The sequence below is a fragment of the Rhinolophus sinicus genome, chromosome 17, assembly GCF_057876585.1.
Source record: "Rhinolophus sinicus isolate RSI-liver-muscle chromosome 17, RSI-T2T, whole genome shotgun sequence".
Lineage (NCBI taxonomy): Eukaryota > Metazoa > Chordata > Mammalia > Chiroptera > Rhinolophidae > Rhinolophus > Rhinolophus sinicus.
Genome location: NC_142517.1, coordinates 179,229,521 through 179,251,710, shown reverse-complemented (window position 1 = coordinate 179,251,710; position 22,190 = coordinate 179,229,521). Strand labels below are relative to the sequence as shown.

At 35.3% G+C, this 22,190-nt stretch overlaps 1 protein-coding gene across 2 annotated transcripts in view; it reads left to right on the top strand.

Annotated features, from left to right (window-relative positions):
* DNAH7 (dynein axonemal heavy chain 7) overlaps positions 1–22,190 on the top strand; it is a 215,154-nt gene that overhangs the window by 8,869 nt on the left and 184,095 nt on the right. For both annotated transcript variants that reach the window (XM_019741305.3, XM_019741304.3), the window contains exons 3-10: positions 1,586–1,648; positions 4,563–4,671; positions 5,435–5,582; positions 9,747–9,834; positions 10,860–11,040; positions 12,930–13,005; positions 14,417–14,542; positions 19,485–19,604. In XM_019741305.3, coding sequence (XP_019596864.3) covers positions 1,586–1,648; positions 4,563–4,671; positions 5,435–5,582; positions 9,747–9,834; positions 10,860–11,040; positions 12,930–13,005; positions 14,417–14,542; positions 19,485–19,604 — 911 coding nt within the window. The remainder of the gene's footprint in view (positions 1–1,585; positions 1,649–4,562; positions 4,672–5,434; positions 5,583–9,746; positions 9,835–10,859; positions 11,041–12,929; positions 13,006–14,416; positions 14,543–19,484; positions 19,605–22,190) is intronic.

Below are 22,190 nucleotides of genomic sequence, written 5' to 3'. Positions count from 1 at the left end.
TTAGCTTCCATCCTTTCTCTTTTCGAAACTTTCTTTGAATACTCTGCTGCACACCACCTCCTGTTCTGGGTGGAAGCACACAGTTTTTAATATTAACTGGACTGCGTGCTTTGTAGGGGCAAAAACCACATCATATACGAAGTCCTCATCTATACAGTAAGCACAAAAATGCTACAACGCTGCTTACCTCATAGAGTTTTAAAGATAATTAAATGAGATAATTTATGTAAATTTCTTAAAACAATACACAGCACATAAAGTAATCAACATCAAACATAATCAATATCAAGAATTATTGACAAGATATAATTTACATACTTTATGTTTTGTACCAAATCTTAAAAATCTGTATATGTTTTACACTTAAACACAATCTCACTTCAGATGAGCCACATTGCAAGCAGTCAGTAGCTATAGGTATGCTGTTTTGGACAATGTAGCTTTAAAGAATACATAACTAGCACACATAGGAGCAGCCACTCTCACCAGGTCTAAGGGAGACTGCTTAAGGAAGAAACTTGGAAGAGCCATCCCTTCCCCAAAGCTCCTATTAAGACTTCTTGGAGAGGGCAGGGCTATGGCCCCCTTGAGCGGCAAAGACGTGCACTGAAGTGTTGCAAGCTTGGGCTGGGAAGCGAGAAAACCATCTGCTTGCATGCTGAAAATTTTGAAAGGAAGTCTCCACTGTGATGTAAGGAAAACTTGCTGGAAAGCTGCCCTAAGAGATGTGAATGAAACTTGCAAGAGAGTGTCTGCCACAGGGCCAGCCACACACCACAGGCTGGGAAGGGGCCCATAGGCAAGGATGGTTACGTCTGGCGGCCACACCATGGAGCAACGAGGAAAGGAACTGAAACCAGGAAGAAAAGTCTCTTTCACTTACACTGTTCTTTTAGCACTCTTTATAATATTAGTGCTGGTTGGCAAAGGAGAAATGTCATAGGGTTCTGTTCCAGAATCACAAAGGAAGGCAAAAGAGTAGATTTGGAGCTGAGGGGCAATACATTGACAATTGGCAAAAAGTGCAACTGACACTCTGCTTTATAGATTGAAGTATCATTACTAGCAGCGCTTGCTCTTAACCTAGATGAAACTTCTATGGCGTCATCCTGTGCTCTAAGGAGATAGAAATTTTCTCTGAAAGTTGTTGCTAAAAAGTACAAATGCTACTTAGGGCAACTTGAGGGTTTGTTATCCTGAATACATTGTCAGCTTAGGGAGTAGAGTCAATAGGACAAAAATGATATTTTAGTGACAGAGAAGGGAGGTGGAGCTGAGTAAGCCCTGGACACTAATGAGGTGCAGATAAATTCCCAGAAGATGATGTAATCAATAAAAGGCTTTGCACACTTTTTAAAACTTTCTGATTAGTATTGTTGGGTACCATTTTTCTTTCTTCGCTTGCTATAAAGGAAGCAAGTCTAAGGCAAACGTTGAGAATTTAAAAAGTAGTAGAGTATGTCTAAATATTTTGGATAGTATGCGCTTTACTTTATAGTAGACCCTCTGTAAAATTTGGTTGAGAGAATCAGTTTTAGCATTAACAGAGTAAACATTTTTTTTTTCTTTCGTATTTTTCATGCAGGACAAATCAACCAGCAAAGAAAAATCCAAGACACCAGGAAGAGTTTTACCACAGTTGGCTTCGGTAACTTACCTAGATGCTGTCATTGACTTTTTGCCCTTTTGAAAATGTTTATTAGTTTCTAAACTTGTAAGTGACTAAATTTCTGATTTTGAATTTTGTGCTCCATTTGATTATTTTCTGATGGAGAAATTCTGAGATGCACATATTAGAAAAAAACAACTATCTTAAAGTAACTGTAAGTTATAATTTCCTAGTTAATGTAAAGAATATTTGAATATTCTGGCTAAAAGAATTTCTAAAATGGACTAGTAGAAAGTATATACTAAGTGTTGGAGTTGGGAAATGAAGCCTCAGGTTACAGCTTTGTCACTAATGACTCTGTGATAAGAAGGGTCACTCCTGAGCCTCAGTTTCTGAGTTTGAATGTGAGCAGAGTTGATTTGATGATCTTTGAGAAATGTCTTCCAACAGTGAAATGCTGCTAAGCCACAGAAGATTCCTCAGATCTTGCCATTCTTTTTTTTACTGTTATGAATATAAATTGTCATTGACCTGTGGAAGAGGCAGTTAATAGACATTTTCAGTTGATAAGTGCTGGATAAGATATACTTTATTGTAATGAATTTTACCATCTAGTAATTATGTTGAGTTCAGTGCCATTGAGTGACTCATTGATCTTGTGACTCCTGGAAGTTGAGCTTAAGTGGCGGTTCAAGGCAAACGTTACTTTTTTTTAAATTGTGGTAAAATATGCATAACTAAAATTTACCATTTTAACCATTTTCAATTGAACTGTATGTAGTTCACTGGCATTAATTACATTTACATTGTTGTGCAACCATCTCCATCATCCATCTTCAGAATTCTTTTCATTTTCCCAAACTGAAGCTTTATCCATTAAACACTAACTCCCCATTCCTTCTCCCCGCAGCTCATGGCAACCACCATTCTACTTTCTGTCTCTGTGTATTTGACTACTTTAGGTTCCTTATTCCTTTTATAAACGGAATCATATAATATTTGTCCTTATATGTTTGTCTTATTTTACTTAGCATAATGCTTTGAAGGTTCATCCAAAGCATTATTTTTTGAAAGATATTTTAATAGCTGAGAACAAACTATACAATTGAGTTTGTGTAGCTTTGTATAGAAAATATTCCTGATAATTTAAAATGAAGGACATTTTTCACTTAGAAACTTGAATTAATATTCTTAGATGAATTGTATTGAACATTTTAAAATACATATTTTAATTGAAAATATGCTTTTATTGATAACCTGATTATCATGTCAAGTTCTGGGAAATTGAATGATAGATGTTTTCCCTAGTTCTCCAAAATCTATCTTAACACGTTGCGTACGGATCACGAGAATCTTCACGAGGGATTTAAACCCCACTGTACGCAACGTGTTAAATTTTCTAGTCTAAAAGACAAACATGAGATGGAGTAGATATTTTATTTTCTGTTTAAAAATTTAACACATTTTAAAACTGAAGAAAGTGAAAATTGCTTTTAGTTTGTTTTGTCTTATTAGTATTTAGGTTCAGAAATGTCAGCTTACTTTAAATTTCCGTATTTATTAATAGTACTCAGTGGCTGAGTTTCCTGTTGGTGGCATATAATCGTCTAAAATGCTTTTGTTGGCTGATTTAAACCTGGTTTTATGTTCATATTTGGCAGTATCTTACATTTTTCAGCATTCTTTGAGTTTTAAGGGAGATGTTTTTAAGAGATTTTTATAAAAATCCATTGATTATTTTTTAAGAACTTTCATTTGAATATATTGAGGTTGAGACTTGGATAAAATTTTCTGGCAGTAGTTAAGATGCAGAGTGATTTTCATTACAGACCTTCATGCTTCTGGAGGTGGTCCTTGTTAAAACTAAGGTAACCCATCACTGGTGGCTGCCAGCCTCTGTGAACTGGTGACCTAATTCTCACCCTTGGTGCATATCTCACTCATAGCATTCCCACAAATCTTATATCCTTTATGGAATAAGATGAGAGTAGAAGGATGGAAAGGCAGATGGATGGATGGAAAAGCATTAATTTATAAATTGTCTTAGTCTATTTTCCTGTTAAAGATGAGCCTGAAACAAGGACTTTTGTGCAACAGGTAGTTTATTTGGTAGCAGGAATAAGGGGTTGGGGAGAGTAAAACCAGGAAGAAGGACCTGCCAATATAAGTGTGGGCTATCAAGTTAGTTTGCGTCTGAAAGAAAGACACAAACTCAATTGTCAGTGTTAAAAAATAGGTACATATTACTTTAAAATCTTTCCATCTGGGTTTACCGAAGGGCCATAGATTCCAGTAACAGTGGGTCTGTGCTCTGGTATTGCAATAATTGGCTTGAGTTGTTGCCTTTTGAAAGACCTAGGTGTTCTCCAGTCTGCCAAAGTACCTGCCACCCTCTACTGTTACCCAGCACTGAAGCTGAGTGCCAATTAGATATCTTCACTAGCCTTCCTCCCTCTTTTAGGATACCTGCCCAAATCGTGTAAGTATAAGAATTTGTTACCCCTGCCTTAAACAGTGGAATATATTTGTGAGTTTCCAGAGTAATCTAGAGACGCTTAAAGTCATGAGAACAGGAAGACCTTTTGGAGGTGGAACGTAGTAGAACTCATTAGCATTGGACCTGACAGAGAATGCCTCATTAAAATGGAACGCCTAAAAAACACTTACCAATATCTGGGTGTGAGTATACTCTCTGGAATGAACTCCCCAGTGTTAGGTAACAGGCTCCCACATCAAACCAGGAGCAGGGCCATTGGTAATGTCTTCCAAATGTCACACACCAAGACCATTCCCAGGCTTGAATGAGATTTGCCGTTGAGTGTTTGTGCCTTCTTTCCAGATGTTTTGGTTTCCTGGAGAAATGTCTGTGTTTATAAATACTCATGAATTTCATGAAAAATGTGTTTTTTTCCTGATCTTGTTTTATTCGTGCTATTTAAATTTCATATTTCAGGTGAGTACAAAGCCCCAGTGGCAGCAGGCAGCTCCATCATTCCATTTGAGCATAAAGCAGGATGATGATATTCCGGAACAGTTTACTGTTAAAAATGAACAATCATATGGTAAGAACTTTAATATTCAAGCTTAGATCTAAGAAAATTTTCTAGAGTAATAAAATCATATGACATTTAGCTAATAGAGTAGTGAAACTGTAAAACTGAAATGACCTGTATATCAAGTAGAAAAATTTATCCTAAATGTTTTCCCTCAGAAAATAATTGATTCCAGTTCTTAGCTATTTTGGGCAAATTACAAATGTCATAAAAGCTGATATTCTGTGAGTTGGAATGTTTATAATCAAATTTTGATTTATTGTAGTCAGACTTTGCTTCTATATCAAAGAGTAAGAATTTTTTTCTAAGTGGGAGTTTAATAAGATGTAAACGTTATTTCTAAATTAGTCATTTTAATATTTTTTATTATTTTGACTCATCAGATTGATTACATTGAATATTAACATTTTCGTCATCATGGTTCTTTAAATGTTCTGAAATACTTTTGTGTTCTGTTTTTATCATAATTTTAATCGTGTTCATTTAAGAGGGTTCAATGAAAATATAATTGAATAATTGAGTTTATTAGATATTATTCAAAATATAAAATAAATTAATTGAGTATTCTTGAAATAGTCAGTGGTTTCTATTATGATAACATAAAACAAGAGTAGTTTCCTGAGAGTGAAAAACAATTAATTGTACTTATGGTTACTTGAGAACTTAAAGCATGTAGTTTTTTCTCGAAAAGTGTTTTAGTATTTTATTTTAACCACTTAAATATTTCAGCTTACTTTTTGGATGACTAACGTGTGCTTTTTTAAAAATTCAGCTGAATACATGGAACACCTTAGAAAAAAGGGCAAACTATTAGACCAAGTTGATGATAGTCATGCTGGACCATCTACTTCCAAATCAAAGAGCAAATCTCCACATAAAGAACGAGAAAACTTTAGAAGCACTCTTGTTAACATCATTATGTAAGTTCTATAAGCTAGCCAGTGTGTATTATCCTAGTCAGAGCCCCTGGGAACTTTTTATCTAAAAATATAAGAATTCTGTGCATCTCTAAGGATGCCCCAAAGCCTTGTTGGAAGGAGGTCAGGGTATAAATAATGAAAGATTGAGCTGCACCCTATAAGCATGTCCCTTTTTTAAATACCATGGGCTAAAAAGAGACCAATGTTAATACTTGATGTTGGCTAAGAGAGCAAAATGTCTAGGAGTCTGGTGTCAGCCATGGCAGCTGGAGGGAGGTTTGAGGCAGTTTTATTTCCCCCATCTCATTAGCTCAGGTGATGTGGTGACTTCCTTGTGTTGTGAGTCTCCTTGTGTAGAACAGGAAGGAATTGGTGTGAAGTGATCAGCAGTGTGAGCAGGGCCTGGGCTTGCCTGGTCTGAGTTTTAGTTCCATTTACGAAGAGCACTGCAGATGTGCGTCACTAGTTCCTCTGTGCTTGCTTCCTCTCATCTTCCTGCTAGTCGCTCAGTACCCGCTTTTTTTTCATTATGACTCAAGGTGTGCACAATGCCATTTGTGAACCAGTAGAGTTTCATGACACATTGCAAAGTAACTCACCCACAGAACCCTGTTTTACTGTTCCCCATGTGGTACTTTACTGGCTGGATGACCATCTTGAAGGGAGGACAGCGAGTACTGTGTGCTTACAAAGGGAAGGGGGTTTTGTGGGAGTCCCGTGCAGCTGGATTACGAGCATGTGTCTCTGTAGAGTGGTTTGGAGTTTGCTTTGCCAGGCGCTTCTAGGATATTACCAGCCTGACCCAGTTATGTCACTTTCTCCGATTAAGCACTCTCAAGTCACTCAAATAGTGTCAAATCAACCCTCAAAACCATGCGGTGGTAGGCCTCTGGTGACACATTTTTACAAATAACATTTTCTCAACACACTGTCCTGGCTAAGACAGATGATCTTTCTTTACACAACTCCCCGTGCCTGTCACTACTGGGCCTCCTCTGGTTGAAGGCAGAGCCCATCTTGGGTTTCAGCTTCATACAGGGGTCTTGGTTTGAGTTCCCCTTTTCCTTCAAGGCTACGCAATCATCTCTGTACCCATATGGGATTAAAGTTCAAGGCCCCAACCCCACAAGGGCAGCCAGTGGCATCTGGGTTTTGCCATTGCTTTGCCTCGCCATTCCATTCTGCCCCCCTGCACCCTCCCCCCGCATCTCCTTTCTTTCTTTTGAGCTCACTATGCATTTAAAAGGAGCTTCGTGACATATTATCCAGGATTTATTAAATGGAACTGGGACATTTTTCAGATTATCTTTGCTGCTGTGTTGTAAGAAACAGAAGTCTCTTTTTAACCATTTTATGTCCTTTTTTTAGTTATATCTTTTGTAAACAGGATGGGCTTGTTGAAATTTAATCTTAGAGTTTCTGTACCTCAGTAGTGTATTTAATGCTATTTTACAGTGTATAGTTATTGGTACTTCTTATATGTGTGGGCTTAACTTACACCAAATTATTTTGTGTTTTATATTTACTACATGTTATCTTTGCTTCTTTTTTTCTGCTTTCTATTGAATTGGATTTTCTGTCTTCTCCCTTTATTCCTATTGGCTTAAAAGCTATCAAATATATTTCTATTTTTTAAGTGGTTACCCTAACATTTAAAACCACATATTGTAATTTATTTTTTAAAGTTTAAAATTCATTTTATCTCTTTTCCCCCTGAATAGCACAAATAGACCTTGGAATGCTTTAACTTAGCTCTGAATTTTCCTTTGCATTTCCATATGATTATTGTTTATTTTATTTCTACAATATTTCTATAGTATTTTACTTCTACCAAATCCTTAAATTCTCCATACTTTTTTTTTAACACTTACTTAGATTTACTAGCATGTCTTCTGATTTCTTAGGATATTACCTTTACATTCCACTGTTCACATCTCGGTTCTTTCTTTCTTTATTTTTTTGTTGTTTTTTTCTCCAAGGCTCATTCCTTAGTAGTTCTTTCAATGAGAATCTATGCGGAATAAACTGAAAAATTTTAACTGTAAAAATCTCTATTTTGTCCTTTCTCTTGAATTAATGACTAATCTGGCTACAGAATTAAAAGATAATGGTAATTTCCCCCCCTGAATATCTGGAAAACATTAGATTGAAAAATATTAAACATTTTTTGGGGTATGTATTATTTTACCCAACTTTATTAAGACATATATGACCGTTATGGGAAGGAATGTTTTATTATACAGCATCGCTGACCTGTATCCATTCCAGATGAAGCTGGGATCCAGAGTATGATGCATTCACTGATAAAAAGGTTAAAGCTATCCCAGAACTTTTTATTGTTCCTGGAGATGTGGATTATGCCTTTCCACAAAATGGAGCCCCAGAAGAAGTCACAAAATGTGGCTCATATTTAGTATAGATTTTGAATTGAATTATAGCTATAAACATTCTACTATTATATGAATACAACCAGTAATAAATACAAAGGAGTACATGAGTTTTTATATCACTCATTGTTAACTTGTACTTCACGTCTCTGGAAATCAGAGAAATGGTCTTTTAAAAAATGTGTCTGCATAGAAGACAACATAGGTACTAAACTTATGGGCCTTGGGTTCAAAGAGGATTTTATGAATTTGACCTCAAAGGCCAGGGAAATAAAAGCGAAAATAAATGAATGGGATTATATCAAACTAAAAAGCTTCTGCACAGCAGAAGAATCCATGGGCAAAATAAAGAGGCAACCAACTGAATGGGAGAAGATTTTTGGATACAATGCCTCTGATAAAGGGCTAATATCCAAAATATATAAAGAACTCATACAACTCAACAACAAAAAACAAACAATCCAATCAAAAAAAGGGGAGAGAACTTCAATAGACATTTCTCCAAAGAAGACATACAGATGGCCAACTGACATATGAAAAGATGCTCAACATCACTAATCATCAGAGAAATACAAATAAAAACCACAATGAGATATCACCTCACACCAGTTAGAATGGCTATCATCAACAAGACAAATAATAGCAAGTGTTGGAGAGGCTGCGGAGAAAAAGGAACCCTCATACACTGTTGGTGGGAATGCAGACTTGTGCAGTTGCTACGGAAGGCAATGTGGATGTTCCCCCAAAAATTATCAATAGAATTACTGTATGACCCAGCAATCCGTCTCCTGGATATCTACCCAAAAAATCTGAAAACACTTATCCGTAAAGATATTATCTGCTCTGATGTTCATTGCAGCTTTATTTATGGTGGCCAAGACATGGAAACAACCAAAGTGTCCTTTGATAGATGATTGGATAAAGATGTGGTATATATACACAATGGAATACTATTCTGCCATGAGAAAAAATGAAATAGTGCCATTTGAGATGGTGTGGATGGATCTTGAGATTATTATACTAAGTGAAATAAGTTAGAAAAAGTCAAGAACCATATGATTTCACTGATATGTGGGATATAAAACTGAAAACAACAAAGGAACAAGACAAACACATAAAGAAACAAAAACTCATAGACACGGACAATACTTTAGTGGTTACCAGAGGATAAGGGGGGAAGGGAGATGGTAGATGAAGGTAAATGAGATCAAATATATGGTGATAGAAGGAGAACTGACTTTGGGTGGTGAACACATAAGGTGATTTATAGATGGTGTATTACAGAATTGTACACCTGAAGCCTATGTAACTTTACTAACTATTGTCACCCCAATAAATTTTTAAAAAAATGTATCTGTGTCTTCTGCAAAACTGCATTTCAAGTCTTGTCTTTCAGTGCTCTTTTAAACCCTAAATTAATAAATAACCATGCATAGTTTAAGAATAAGGCAAAAATACTCATATAACTTTTCAGAGAAGAGAACTTGATTTTTAAGTAAAGAGAAACAATGAGTAAATCCCATAAAGAAGGATGTGGCCTCTGAATTAGATTTTGCAAAACATTTCCAATATAACTGTCTCTCTATGAATAAGGAGAAGGCATCTTGGGAGGAATATGGTACCAAGCAAATATATATTCTATTTATAAAATATTCAACAATTCATTTTTTCCTTATGATTTAATAGAAGACAGTCCTGATCTCTTTATATCTATTGATGTAATACTAATTAGCTGCCTTTTATATGCATTTAAATAGTGTGTTTGTCATTTTTTTAGGCAACAAGATGCTGTCTCAGAGTCAGCTACTCCTGATGAAAGCACATTTCCAAAACTGACCACTTCTGCAATAGAGAAAGACATCTTGGTAACAGACTATTTCTTTCGTCTGTATAATTGGAAGTAAAGGAAATACTTGAAGATAGTTTAATACTTTTGAGATTATTCTGTGTTCCTCCCTTGAGAAATTCTGTGGACATAGGAGTAAATATGGAGTTCCATAAGATTTCTGTGTTGGATTAATGGAGAAAATCGTTCTTTCCCTTGCCACATAAGACAACAAAGAATCTTCAGTTTACTTGCTCCCTTTGTTAAAGCTAGCCTCAGTCCTGTGTAACTTTTACATGTCTTTCTTCTTCTATGAGAAATTAATTATATAATGTACACTTTACAAAGAATATTAACTTACTTTAGAAATTGAAATTCTTCAAGTATTTCAAATACAGAATTTTAAAAAATTGAACACATCAAAGACTTTAACATTGCTAATTTGAAAGTATTTTGATATTTAAATATTTTTCTAATAAATGACATATAAAAACTTGAGAAAATATATTGAAGTTAAATATCCATTATTAAAGAAATTCTGTCGTGTCTTAAAATGAATATTTTATGCACACGTTTAATAGCAGCTGCAAAATTATAGTATGGAATATTAATAGATCAGTTGGAAATTTCTGGAACCCTGCTGTATGATATTTCTGAGACAAATGTGTAGAGATACTGCTGCTTTTAAGATCTACTTCTGATTATCAATAATAAAAGAGCAAAAACTAACATACCAAATTTTCACCCATTTATAAAACACTAAACTCTACTTCTGCATGGGCTTTGTTCAGTACAGGATGTATTTGATAATATAACTTGATGGTTTACAGTGATATTATGAACTAAGATAAGAGCTTTAATTTTCATGAAATATCATGTATATATTTTTTTAGTATAGGAGATTTCAAATAATACCTACATGAATTTACAACATACTTTTTTATGACTTATAAATACTTTGTTCTCCTAAAATGTTAATGTTGCTCAGTAGTTTTATTTTTGATAAACACATTTCTTTTATTATAATGCTAAACCCATCTACATTTCTTGGTCTCCTTTAAATAGCGATATTACTATTATATTCACCACGGAATTGATACGGACCACATAGCCCCGATGGAAGATTCTTGGCTAGAACATGTATTAAATTTAATCCCCCAACATCTGAAAGTCCTGACTGACAGCATACTTGCATTATCTGATGAAATGAGAGAAGATTATCTTCTCAGTGTAAAAAAATCCATAGGTAAATCAGTATTTCTCTTTGCTTTTGAATTTGAATGTGTCTAATTAAAGATATTTTTTTTAAATTGAAAGTTAATACCTATATGAGTACTTATAACTATTATATTGATTATGTTATTTCTTGTATTTCTGTTACAATGTTTAAGATCTTAGGCAAGTTTTATTGATAAAGCCCAGCAAAAAACAAAACAAAACACGGCCTTTCTATTTGTAGGCATATATCCCCTCAACAAAGGACAGAACTGAAGAAAATTATAAAATGTTAATTATTTAATTACCATTAATATTACTGATATCATAAAGTAGAATGTGATTAATTATAAGGTTGTTGCTATGGATGGGGGCTGGAAAACTGCAGCTCACAGGCTCAATCTGGACCACTGCCTGTTTTTGTAAAATAAAGTTTTATTGGAACACAACTACACACATTCATTTGCATATTACCGATGTCTACTTTTGAGCTGTAAGAGCAGACTTGAGTAGTTGAGTGATAAAGACCTTGTGGCTCACAAAGTTGAAAACATTTACAATCGGGCCATTTACATAGAAAGTTTGCTGGTCGTAGTGTAGAAAAATAGATTCTAAGACGGACTAATCATCAGAATTATTTTTGGACCCATTTGAATTAAAACTACTGGAAGTGGGACCTTCCAATCTATACTTTTAAAAAAGGTTCTTCTCCAGTTGGTTGTGATATAATTGTGGTGTAATTGATCCTGTGCTCAAATTTGGAGAAATGATAATGCTTTGGGATGGTCTGGGCACCCTCAGGGAGGAAGACATTCATTGCGTTTACGACTCTATTGAGTGTCCTGGTAATATAAAATGAAAGAGCCAAATCTTTGCCCCCAAATGTTCAGAGTGTAATAAGGGAGATGGACAAATCACTAAATTACAAAGCAGAGTATAGTAAGTACAATGAGGACACGCTCTAAGGGAGAATGGGTAGCGCTTGCCTTGTTAGGGACGACTCTCGGGCACCTGAATTGCATCTTGAAGGATGAGGGACAGTGTACTGCTTGGCCTAGGAAATAGTGGGAACAATGGCCAACTTTCATGAAAGGCTTTTCCAGGCTCGGGAGTAGTTCTGGTGGCTAAAGCACAGGGTGCATTTTGGGACGGGAACATAATATGAAGGGCTGTATATGCCTTTTTAAAGCATTGGAAGGTAACGGAGAATCACTGAAGGATTTCAAGCAGGGGGTAATAACATATTTGCATTTTGGAAAGAGCATCTTGAAAGACAGGAAAATTAGAATTAGCTGTTAATTAAAGATCACAGAAGATAGAAGCAGAAGTAGGTCACTTTACTGATTACTGTAAAAAGATTGTTGTGTGTCCTTAAACAATTTAAAAGAGAACAAGGCAATATGTGTGTGCATATATATATATATATATATATATATATATATATATATATATACACACACACACACACACACATGTATATACGTACACGTATATACATGTATATATGTATATGTATGTATGCATATATACATATACATACAAATATACATATATATGTGTGTGTGTGTGTATATATATATATTTTAGTAAAAGAAAACCACTACTACTATGTGTTGTTGACCTTCAATTCAACGAAAACTACTTTTGGTGGAATAGCTATAAAGGAAAATTATTATATAAAGGATATTAAAAGCTATTATTATTTTCAAATGAAAGAACAGGGACATTGTTAAGAAAGAAGATATACTCTCAAAAATAAAGACAGTTTAAAATTTTTTCTTGTATTCATAAATGCACAAATCGCTCATTATTTTAAAAAAAACATAATTTAAACAACTTTAATAGAATTGGTTTTGCAGTTGCTTGGAAGATACTATAATTAATATAAGGTTATTGATCAGAACTTTCAATTTCTTTTAGTTGATTTTGTATTGAAAGATCCTAGAGAAAAAGAAAGTGATAAAAAGGCAGATGAACTTCTACCCCATCGTGCTGAGTAAGTGATCAAGTTCCTTTATGAATATTGATTATGTGACCATTTCTGTGTATGTGTATATATTTATACACTGGTATTATTTTCTCATATGTGTTTATAATTTATGTATTTCATATATACAACCGGTTGTTCCTACTATCTTTATTTATATATTTAAGCCCGAATATGTTAGGTTTACAAATTGATGGATAGATGGGTAGACATATAGACACATGGACAGATGAACACCTAGGTGGTTAAAATGTAAGTACCCTGGTGAAAGACTAGATATAGATCTTTGTATCTCCACAGCTCCCAGCACAGGCAACAAATATAATAGGACATAAAAGCTTGATGGCAATTTGAATGCCCCAGAACACACTGGGAACGTTGTAGAACATATACATATATAGAATATATTTCAATTTATTACATGGATTAAAATATAGCACATTTAATGGGAAAATCCACTTGTTATTTATTTCCCTAAAATAATTAACATTTAGGAATAAATCTCTTAAATAATTTGAAGAATAGAGCTTATATTTATATAATTAAGTAACCCATTCAGTTTTACTTTGTTACTTTTATATCATTTAAAAGTGCCCCAAATTGTTTCTTATAACGACAAAAAAAAGACTTGTAGCCATTTCCAACATATCATCTATGGAGAATAGCTTTTTTCCTGGAGATAGATAAAGATCATCCTTTGTACTTGTAAAGGTGATATGGCCAAAACTTTAAAAAAGTGAATTAAACTTACTATGTAATAAAACAAGGCTGTTTAAAATCAAGTAGAGTAAAAAATTATAAGCACACAATGTAAATGTTCAAATGCACTCTGAAAGATGAAGATGACACATCTTTAATATATAAAAGATGGTTCTTCAAGTCATAGGAGTTACAGAATAAATGTGTTTAAATAAGAATGCTAGTGTTTGTGATTTTGTAAGTGACCTTTACACATTAATATAGGTGAAGTTTGAGGGGATTTCTATAGGCAGGCTGGACTATGTACTTAAAATATTTTAAAAATAAAGGAAAAATTTTAACATTTTGTATCTAGCTTAAGAAAATCTTTCAAGATGTATATGAAACAGCTGGCTACTGTTTCTGTTTGATTATCATGATTTATTTTTAAACTCAATAAGATCAAGTATTTAGAGACAAAATTGATTACCTTATGTGATAAACATTCAAATCTAATTTCATATGCATTAATTATTATCCTGAAATTTTACTAATTCATAAAGAGCATGACTTTTCTACATTTTAAAACATAATTAGCATGTTTTGTTATTTCTTTGAAGGATATATCATATTGTTAAATTAAAATTAAGCCATTATTACTCTAAAACTCCATTGACTATAAAAATACTTTCTTTTGATTTTTTTAAAGAAGGTAATTGAATATTTCCTCTGTGTTTTTCAGAATAGAAATTCTTCCAAAACCTTGGAGGAAATCTTTTTTAGCGGCAAGCAATTATATTAAGGATCACTTGAACGCCATAAACCCTACAATGTTGGCTGTGCTAGATTTGTGGCACAGTACTTTTAAGTGAGTATTTCTGGCCTTACTGAGATTTTTCTTTCTTTTTTCTTTCAAGAGGTGAGTTATTTTATTACATCTTAATTATTTCTTTTACTATTTTAACTGAAATTTTAAAAAATAATTACAAATTTAATGTATTTAAACATGCTTTTAAATGAACAATATAGAAATACATAGAATAAAAAATAAACACCGCCTTTTATAACCCAATTCTCCCCTCCCCACCCTGTATCCCAATACCACACATACTTTAAATGGTCATCACCATTAAGGAGCTGAACTCTGGTGGGGGCTGTGATCCCAAAGAGCTTGGCCCTGGGCTGAGGACAGTTTGCCTCCCATTTTGGAAGCTCCAGTTTCATATTCTGTCCCTCACACCACCACTTCCAAGGCACTGGGGGGTGTCCTAGCAATATGCACCCATGGACATATATTTTTATAAAATATGTTATTTTTCTTAAGTAGAGTTCTCCCAACAGGACCCTCAAAACCTGGATGAAACTGTTTTATGATGCTGGCATCCTGGTCTCCAAGGTGGTCTGAGCCCTTTCTCACACCCCGCCAAATGCAGACCTGGCTGACATGTGACATGGTCTCCAGGGTCTCCTGGGTTTTATTGCATTGATTGTCCTGATCACACGGAGGCACAATAACTGAGCACATTTTCGCTTTCTGCAGATCAGCAGAGGGAAAGCTAAGAGCTATGAGTGTTACAGAAGCAGAGCTGTACAGAAGGGGCTGTCCTCTGGGAACCCCTTGACATGCACTGTTGGGGGTGAGGAGGTTCACCCACCAGCATCTCTAACTCCTTCTGAAGTTAGGATCTTCAGTGCACAAGAGCACCTAATTCTAATCTTGCTCCTGGGGCCTGCTCCAGGGAGCTGGAATGCCCAGCTCTGCCACCATCTGATTAGAGGCTCTCCAGTCCCCACCGTGTAAAATGACTGCGTCTGTGGTATCTAAGTCCTGTTTCCTCCCTCACTCCATTTGTTTCTCCCTTATTTCCTTTGTTTAACAAAGTTTAATTTCTTTCCATAAATACATATGTGATTGTAAATAAGTATATAAATGTTATTATGTATACTTTTTAAGTGCAATCTTTTTTTCTTTTCTTTGCCTGACTCCTACCAGCCTTTCTTTCCCTCATACTGAGCCTTCTTTCCAGTGACCCAGCAAAAAGCATGATAACCATGTAGTGGGGTGTCTTTCCATATTTTTCTTTGTGTTCATATAACCAAATATATATATGTCCACACATGTGTACATACACACATGGCATAAAACTGTCTTTGGTCAGTCGCTACATTCTTTCAGCTTTCCATTGTAGAGTGTGGGTTTCTTTGTTTCCTTGAATTTGGCTCTTAGGAATAGGAAGAGGCCATCTCCCTGCCTATGTTTTTCTCAATGGGGCTCGAATACCTCTCCCTGACAATATCCATGATCTAATTTTGCATGTAATCGTACGGTCATACAACATAGTATATCACTTTTACAAAAGATGTTTACATACAGTAGTACATTTCATTTTCAAAACACCACCACAGTTGTTTTCGTCTATGTCCATCTGCATGTGGACTGCCAGAACACACTGGACTGGGAGATGGGGCTCCACTGCTTAGTATTGTCCATAAAGGGCTGCACTTTGTTAGACAATGTCAGGAGGCAAGAGACAAGAAATTGAAAGGAGGTAGGGGAAGAAGAAGAAGTAACAAAGCTGAAATGAGGAAGCATTAAATAGTGGATGTGTCTGTGGTGGTGGCAACTGAAGCAAACCTCAGGGCATCCAGGATAAAGACCAGTGAGAAAGAAGCTTTGCAATCTGTGGGTGGAAAGAGAAGCCCATCGAAGCCTCTGTTGCCTTTGCAGACATACATCGTGTTTGCTCTCAGCGTGCATGTTAAGAGTGCAGGGGACAGTGAGGCTGCTGCTCCTCTGTGGAAGCCAGCTCTGAACACACAGGGCATCCTTCCTCCGGGTGCCAGTCTTTTGCCCTGAACCTCAGCAGGTCTTAAAGTTATAGGACATCTCTATGTGTGGCGATGGATGAGGGGATGGTAATGCAAACATATTGTCTGAATGACTCTAAAGTGCCTGCGTGTGGAAACCTAAAGGGATGCACTCTAGATGGGAATGTGCCAATTTGCCATTCAGTATTTATGCTTACAGAACCCACTTCATATCAGATAGCATTTGTAATGCAGTCAAAACATAGCACACAGGTATTTGTGCTTGAAATGTACATATGAGGGTACTAGTATGTGTATATATAGAATATGTGTGAGTGTAGAAATTATTATAGGCTGTAAATTATAATAGTTGAATATAAAAGGCAGATGTCTACAAAAATGAGGCTTATATGAAAAGAAAATGGATTTTTTTAAATGCATGATTTGACCAAGGTGAGCCCAAGAAAATATTGCTAGATTAGAGCACTATGGATTCATTTCCTGTACATCACTCAGAGAGGATACAAGTTAAATCAGTCTTAAACATATTAAAAAGGTGGTTAGCGTAACTTATAATAAGAGAAATGCAAAGAGATTGAAGTAAAAACTACACTGAGAAATAATTCTATTGTGTATGAAATTGACAATGTTCCAAAAATTGACATCACATTTTGTTGGCGAGGCTTGGATAAACAGTCACCCGTCTGAGGGGAATCTAGCTGTATCTATCAAAATCACCAATTGATTTACACTCGAATCCAGCTATCTCACTTCAGGAAATTAGCCTACAAATACACCTGAAAATATAGGAAATGATACAGGTTTAAGGTTCTTTGTTGTGGCATTTGTTGATAGTAGTAAACAACTGGAAACAAGAATGTATCCATCAAGTGGACTGGTTCAATAGGTTATATAGTACACTCACACAGTGGAATATTACACAGCTATAAAGTATGGATGAGAAAACTCTCAGTATGCTAATATATGGAAAGGCCTCCAGGATGTATTATTAGTAAGTGAAAAAAGCAAGTGCAGAACACTGCCTAGAGTGTGCTGCTTTTAATGTAGCAAAGGAGGGAGACTGGCAAGAACAACACATGTTTCTAATTCTAAGAAAGGGGAAAAAATTACGGAACAGGCAAAAAATGTAGGCACTTGGAGTGGCTTTTTGGGGGGTGGGCATTCTGATTCTGGTGAGAAGTAAGATTAGCTTTGAGAACCCAAGATCAAAGTCAGAGACTGACTTGATGCTGAGTCCCGAGTGTTGGTCCAGGATTGTTGAAATCCCTCTTGCCTAAGGGACCCAAGGGTTGAGGTGGGTTTCAGCCTGTGGCAGGTGTGAGGCAGCAGGGATACAAGACTGACAGCTGAGTGTACAGAAATTCACATCTGATCGGATGTGTGGCTGGTAAGGCACAGGAAGAGTTCAGAGGAGATCTGAGGTTCGCAGTCTGGGTGATGTGTGGTATTATTTGTCTATTAACAGAAAATTCAGTTGAAGAAGAGATTTGGGTGGTTAGAAAACTCATCACCATAAAACTTTTAGAGACTTATAAACATTCTCCTTCTGTTAAACCATGTTCAAGCTAGTGCAGAATCTTTTTTCTGATTCTTTCTATAGTCTTAGAGCAGTGGTTAAAACTACTGTTCTCCTGCCAGCTTATTTTAGGGACCATCCTGGGAAAGTAGGAACTAACTGGTAGTATTTTTCCTATCTTCTTAATAATTCAGACTATTGACCAAATGGGAAATGTTATCCGCAGAGGTTTCAGTCTCAAAAAAGGTGGGTGGCCTGTGCCTAGAATTCTGTTGCAAATCAAACACTAAGGAACTGCAGGGCAGATTGGTCTGGTGGCTCAGGGGCAAAGGAATGCCAGGCTTCTTCCCTAGCAGCGACTCACTCAGTGCTGCACACTGCATGCTCATGTACCCTGGTACACAGTTACAGCTTCAAAACACAAGATCATGCTGAAAACGTGGGCCAGGAAATATAAAGAGAGGGCAGAGTGTCTTTAGAATGTGCTATTATGCTAAGTTTTCAAAGCATCTTATTTAAAACATTGCTTTACACTGCTCAATTGTCCAGAAGAACGTATTACCAAAGGTGCTCTAGCAATGGTTGTACCTACTCTGTGCCTAATGCATTACTGGTGCCTTGTGCTGAATGCATTGTAACCTGTGAGATGGATTTTAGCTTGAGAGGAATATAAATAAATAGATTCAAAATGTGTTTTGTTTACTAAGCAGGGTTTTACGTTGGTCTTTAAGTAAAAATTAAATATGATGTTTTTAACAGTTTTTACTCTCAGATAACATAGAAATCACTTAATCACATGGAAATAGGGAAGGAATCTGTAAACTGAGGTGAATAGTACAAGGATACTAATAGGTAATATTGTTCTTTCATTTTAGTTAATCTGCCAGAAAAAATTCTTAAATGTCACAAAGATCCATGGTGTTGTAGTTAGAAATGAGGTTGTATTGAAAGCTGTTGACTGGAGTAAACAGTTAATGTTTTCTAAAAAAAACAAAAACAAAACAAAACTAGGCAGGTTCAAAAGATTTTCGTATACTGGGTCTTTGTTAGGTGTGACATTTCCCCCTACCCATGGTTTCCTAACATTCAGGGCTGCTTTCTTTTCAGAGAGGGTGCAGTTTTTGTTTTAAGAGCAGTGGTCCCTGGAAACTTTGAGCCCTACTTCTTTTCCTGTTTTAATGGTTCTAGTTTGAAAGCAAAAGTCAGTTTAAACTATCCGTCAAACCCCAGTTATTGCAACTTCCTTCTAATTCACAGTGTAGTTTTGTAATATACTGAGTTCCTGTTGAATTTAATCATATTAATTATTTTTAATTTATATCTCGTATACTTGAATATTTAACTTTATGAAACACAAATTTAGGTCATAAGACGTAGAAATGTTTTTTGAAAAGGAATCAAATAGTAAAATATTACATAAAAAACACCTCGTACTTAAATCACTGTTAATTTTTATCTCTTGCAGAAAGTTACGCTTAATTGATACTGAAGAATTTCACAATCGCCAGGAGGCGTTAGAACTGTCAAATTTTCAGACCATTGTCATGAGACACATGGAAACTGCCAAAGAGACTCTACTGAAAATGTAAAGTTTTAAAATTTCATGTAGGAAAATACAGATTTAAAAATTATTGACTGGCACTGCATTTCAGCTACTTTTAGAAAATTCCATTTTAACAAATTTGTAATCATTTCTGTTTAAGAGTTAAATATGTTGCCTTTATCTGCCTTAGTCTGTAATGTCTATCTAGCTATTCTACACAGCATAGATTGTACAGCAACTAAAATAACAATAATTAATGGTTTCTTTTCTTCTTAATCTGGTATCTACCTTGGCTTTGAGAGTGGGATTGGATACCATGGGGGAATGATCAAAACTAGTTACTTGCCAGGTATCTATTTGATTACTATTATTACATGCAAGTTGCTTTACCTTTTCCAGTTTGTTTTTGGATGGAGGATGTAGAAGAGGTTAAAGAAAGATCAGGTGGGGAAAATATATTTAAAGGAGTTTACAATATCATTTATCAAATGATAAATATCTTATTGGATTGGCCCTTCAAAATGGAATAGCCACATATGATCATTATTGATACAGGTGCCAGATAATGTTCTGAAACAATACAGGAAAATTGTCTCTATCATGGGTTATAACATGATTATAAATAGGACATTAAAACTAGATCAAATGCAAGATAACAGAGGACATGAAACTCTAACTTATCTTCATGATTTCCCAAAAGTTACTGAGGAATGTATCTAGATAGTTTAAGACTGAATCTTTATTTTATCTTTTCTTCTCTAATATGTCAGAATTAAATTCTTTATCTGACATTACTTGAAAGAACTTTATACTTTTGTTTAATATTAGTATTTAGTTAACATAAAGAGAGGAGATGTGCTGAATGAAACCCCATAATTAATTACAGAGAAGAAAATGACCTCTTAAGGACGGAATAAGAATAAATTATCTTGATCTATCACTTCAGGGTTATTCCCAGAAATACATTACCACTGTAAATTTTAGTAAATTGGATGTCAAAGTACAGAGTAGAGTACAAACCTTGACTAAATAATTTTGCTGAGAGATGTAGATTGATGAGCTATATCTCTTGATGCTTCCAGATTGATTCTAATGGAAGAACCCTTCAACCATAATTTAAATAGTGAGCCAGAATGTGTTTATCAGAACATCAGCTCACCACAGTGGAGAAACAATGAGCAAATGATTAATTATGACATCTACCCCAAACCCAGACATCTTCTCTCAGTCCGCAGTCTCTACTTCTACTCAGGAGTTGCTGTGGTTTATCACCCCTACCTTCCGAAAATCTGTTTTTCTGTATCCCTGTGACTCTGTTTTGTTTTTGTTTTTTTCCCCTTTATTTCTATTTCTTTTCCTGGCTCTACTTATTCTTACTATTGCCAAGAGTAGGGGCTGCCCAGGGGTTTGCTGTTGTTTCTCTTCTTTATATTCTCAAAAATGTCCTGATTTCATCTGTTTCAGTTGTATCAAGACCTTATATGTTTTCTGATCTCTGGTCATTACTAATTTTATATCTCCAATTGAACGCCATGTCAGCACCTGAATCTCAGCATCTCCATAATAGTGTTTATTCTTTCCTCCAAACCCTGTTCTAGACCATGCCCAGGCCAAGTTGAAAACTTTGTGACTTTTTCTCTTTTGCTCATCACCTACATCCTCGCCCTGCCATGTCCAGTGTATTGCTAACTATTCTTTTTTTATAGATATAATTCACTTTATCACAAAATTTACTACTTTAATATGTACAATTCAGTGGTTTATAATATATTCACAAAGTTGTGCAATAATCACCACTAATTCCATCACCCACAAAAGGAACCCTGTATCTGTTAGCAGTCACTCCCCCATTCACCCTTCCGCTAGTCCTTGGAAACCACTACTTTCTGCCCCTGTGGATTTCCCTATTCTGGACATTTCATGTAAGTGGAATGATACAATATGTAGCCATTTATGTCTGGCTTCTTACACTGAGCATAATGTTTTTAAGGTTTATTCGTGTTATAGCATGTATCGATACTTTATTCCCTGTCATGGCCAAATGATATTCCATTATATGGACATACTACATTTTGTTTATCCATTCATCAGTTAATGGACATTTTGGTTGTTTCTGGGTTTTGTCAATTGTGAATATGCTGCTATGAGCATTCATTTTGTATAAACCTATGTTTTCCGTTATTTTGGGCATATACTTAGCAGTGGAATGACTGGGTTATATGATAATCCTGTTTAACTTTTTGAAGATCTGCCATGATATTTTCTAAAAGGTCTGTAAGATTTTCCATTCCTACCAACAAAGTATGTGTTCCAATTTCTCCACATGTTTGCCAATACTTATTGTGCAACTTCCTGATTATAGCCATTGTAGTGGATGTGAAGTGCTGTCTAATTGTGGTTTTGATTTGCATTTCCCCAATGACTAATGATGTTGGGAATATTTTCTTGTGTTTATTGCCCATTTATTTTGTTTGGGTAAATGTCTATTCAAATCATTGTTCATTTTGTATTGGGTGATTCTTTTTATTGTTGAGTTATAAGAGTTCTTCATATATTCTGGATTAATTCATATACCCTAATCAATCATATGATTTGCAAATATTTCTCCCATTATGTGGTGTGTTCTTT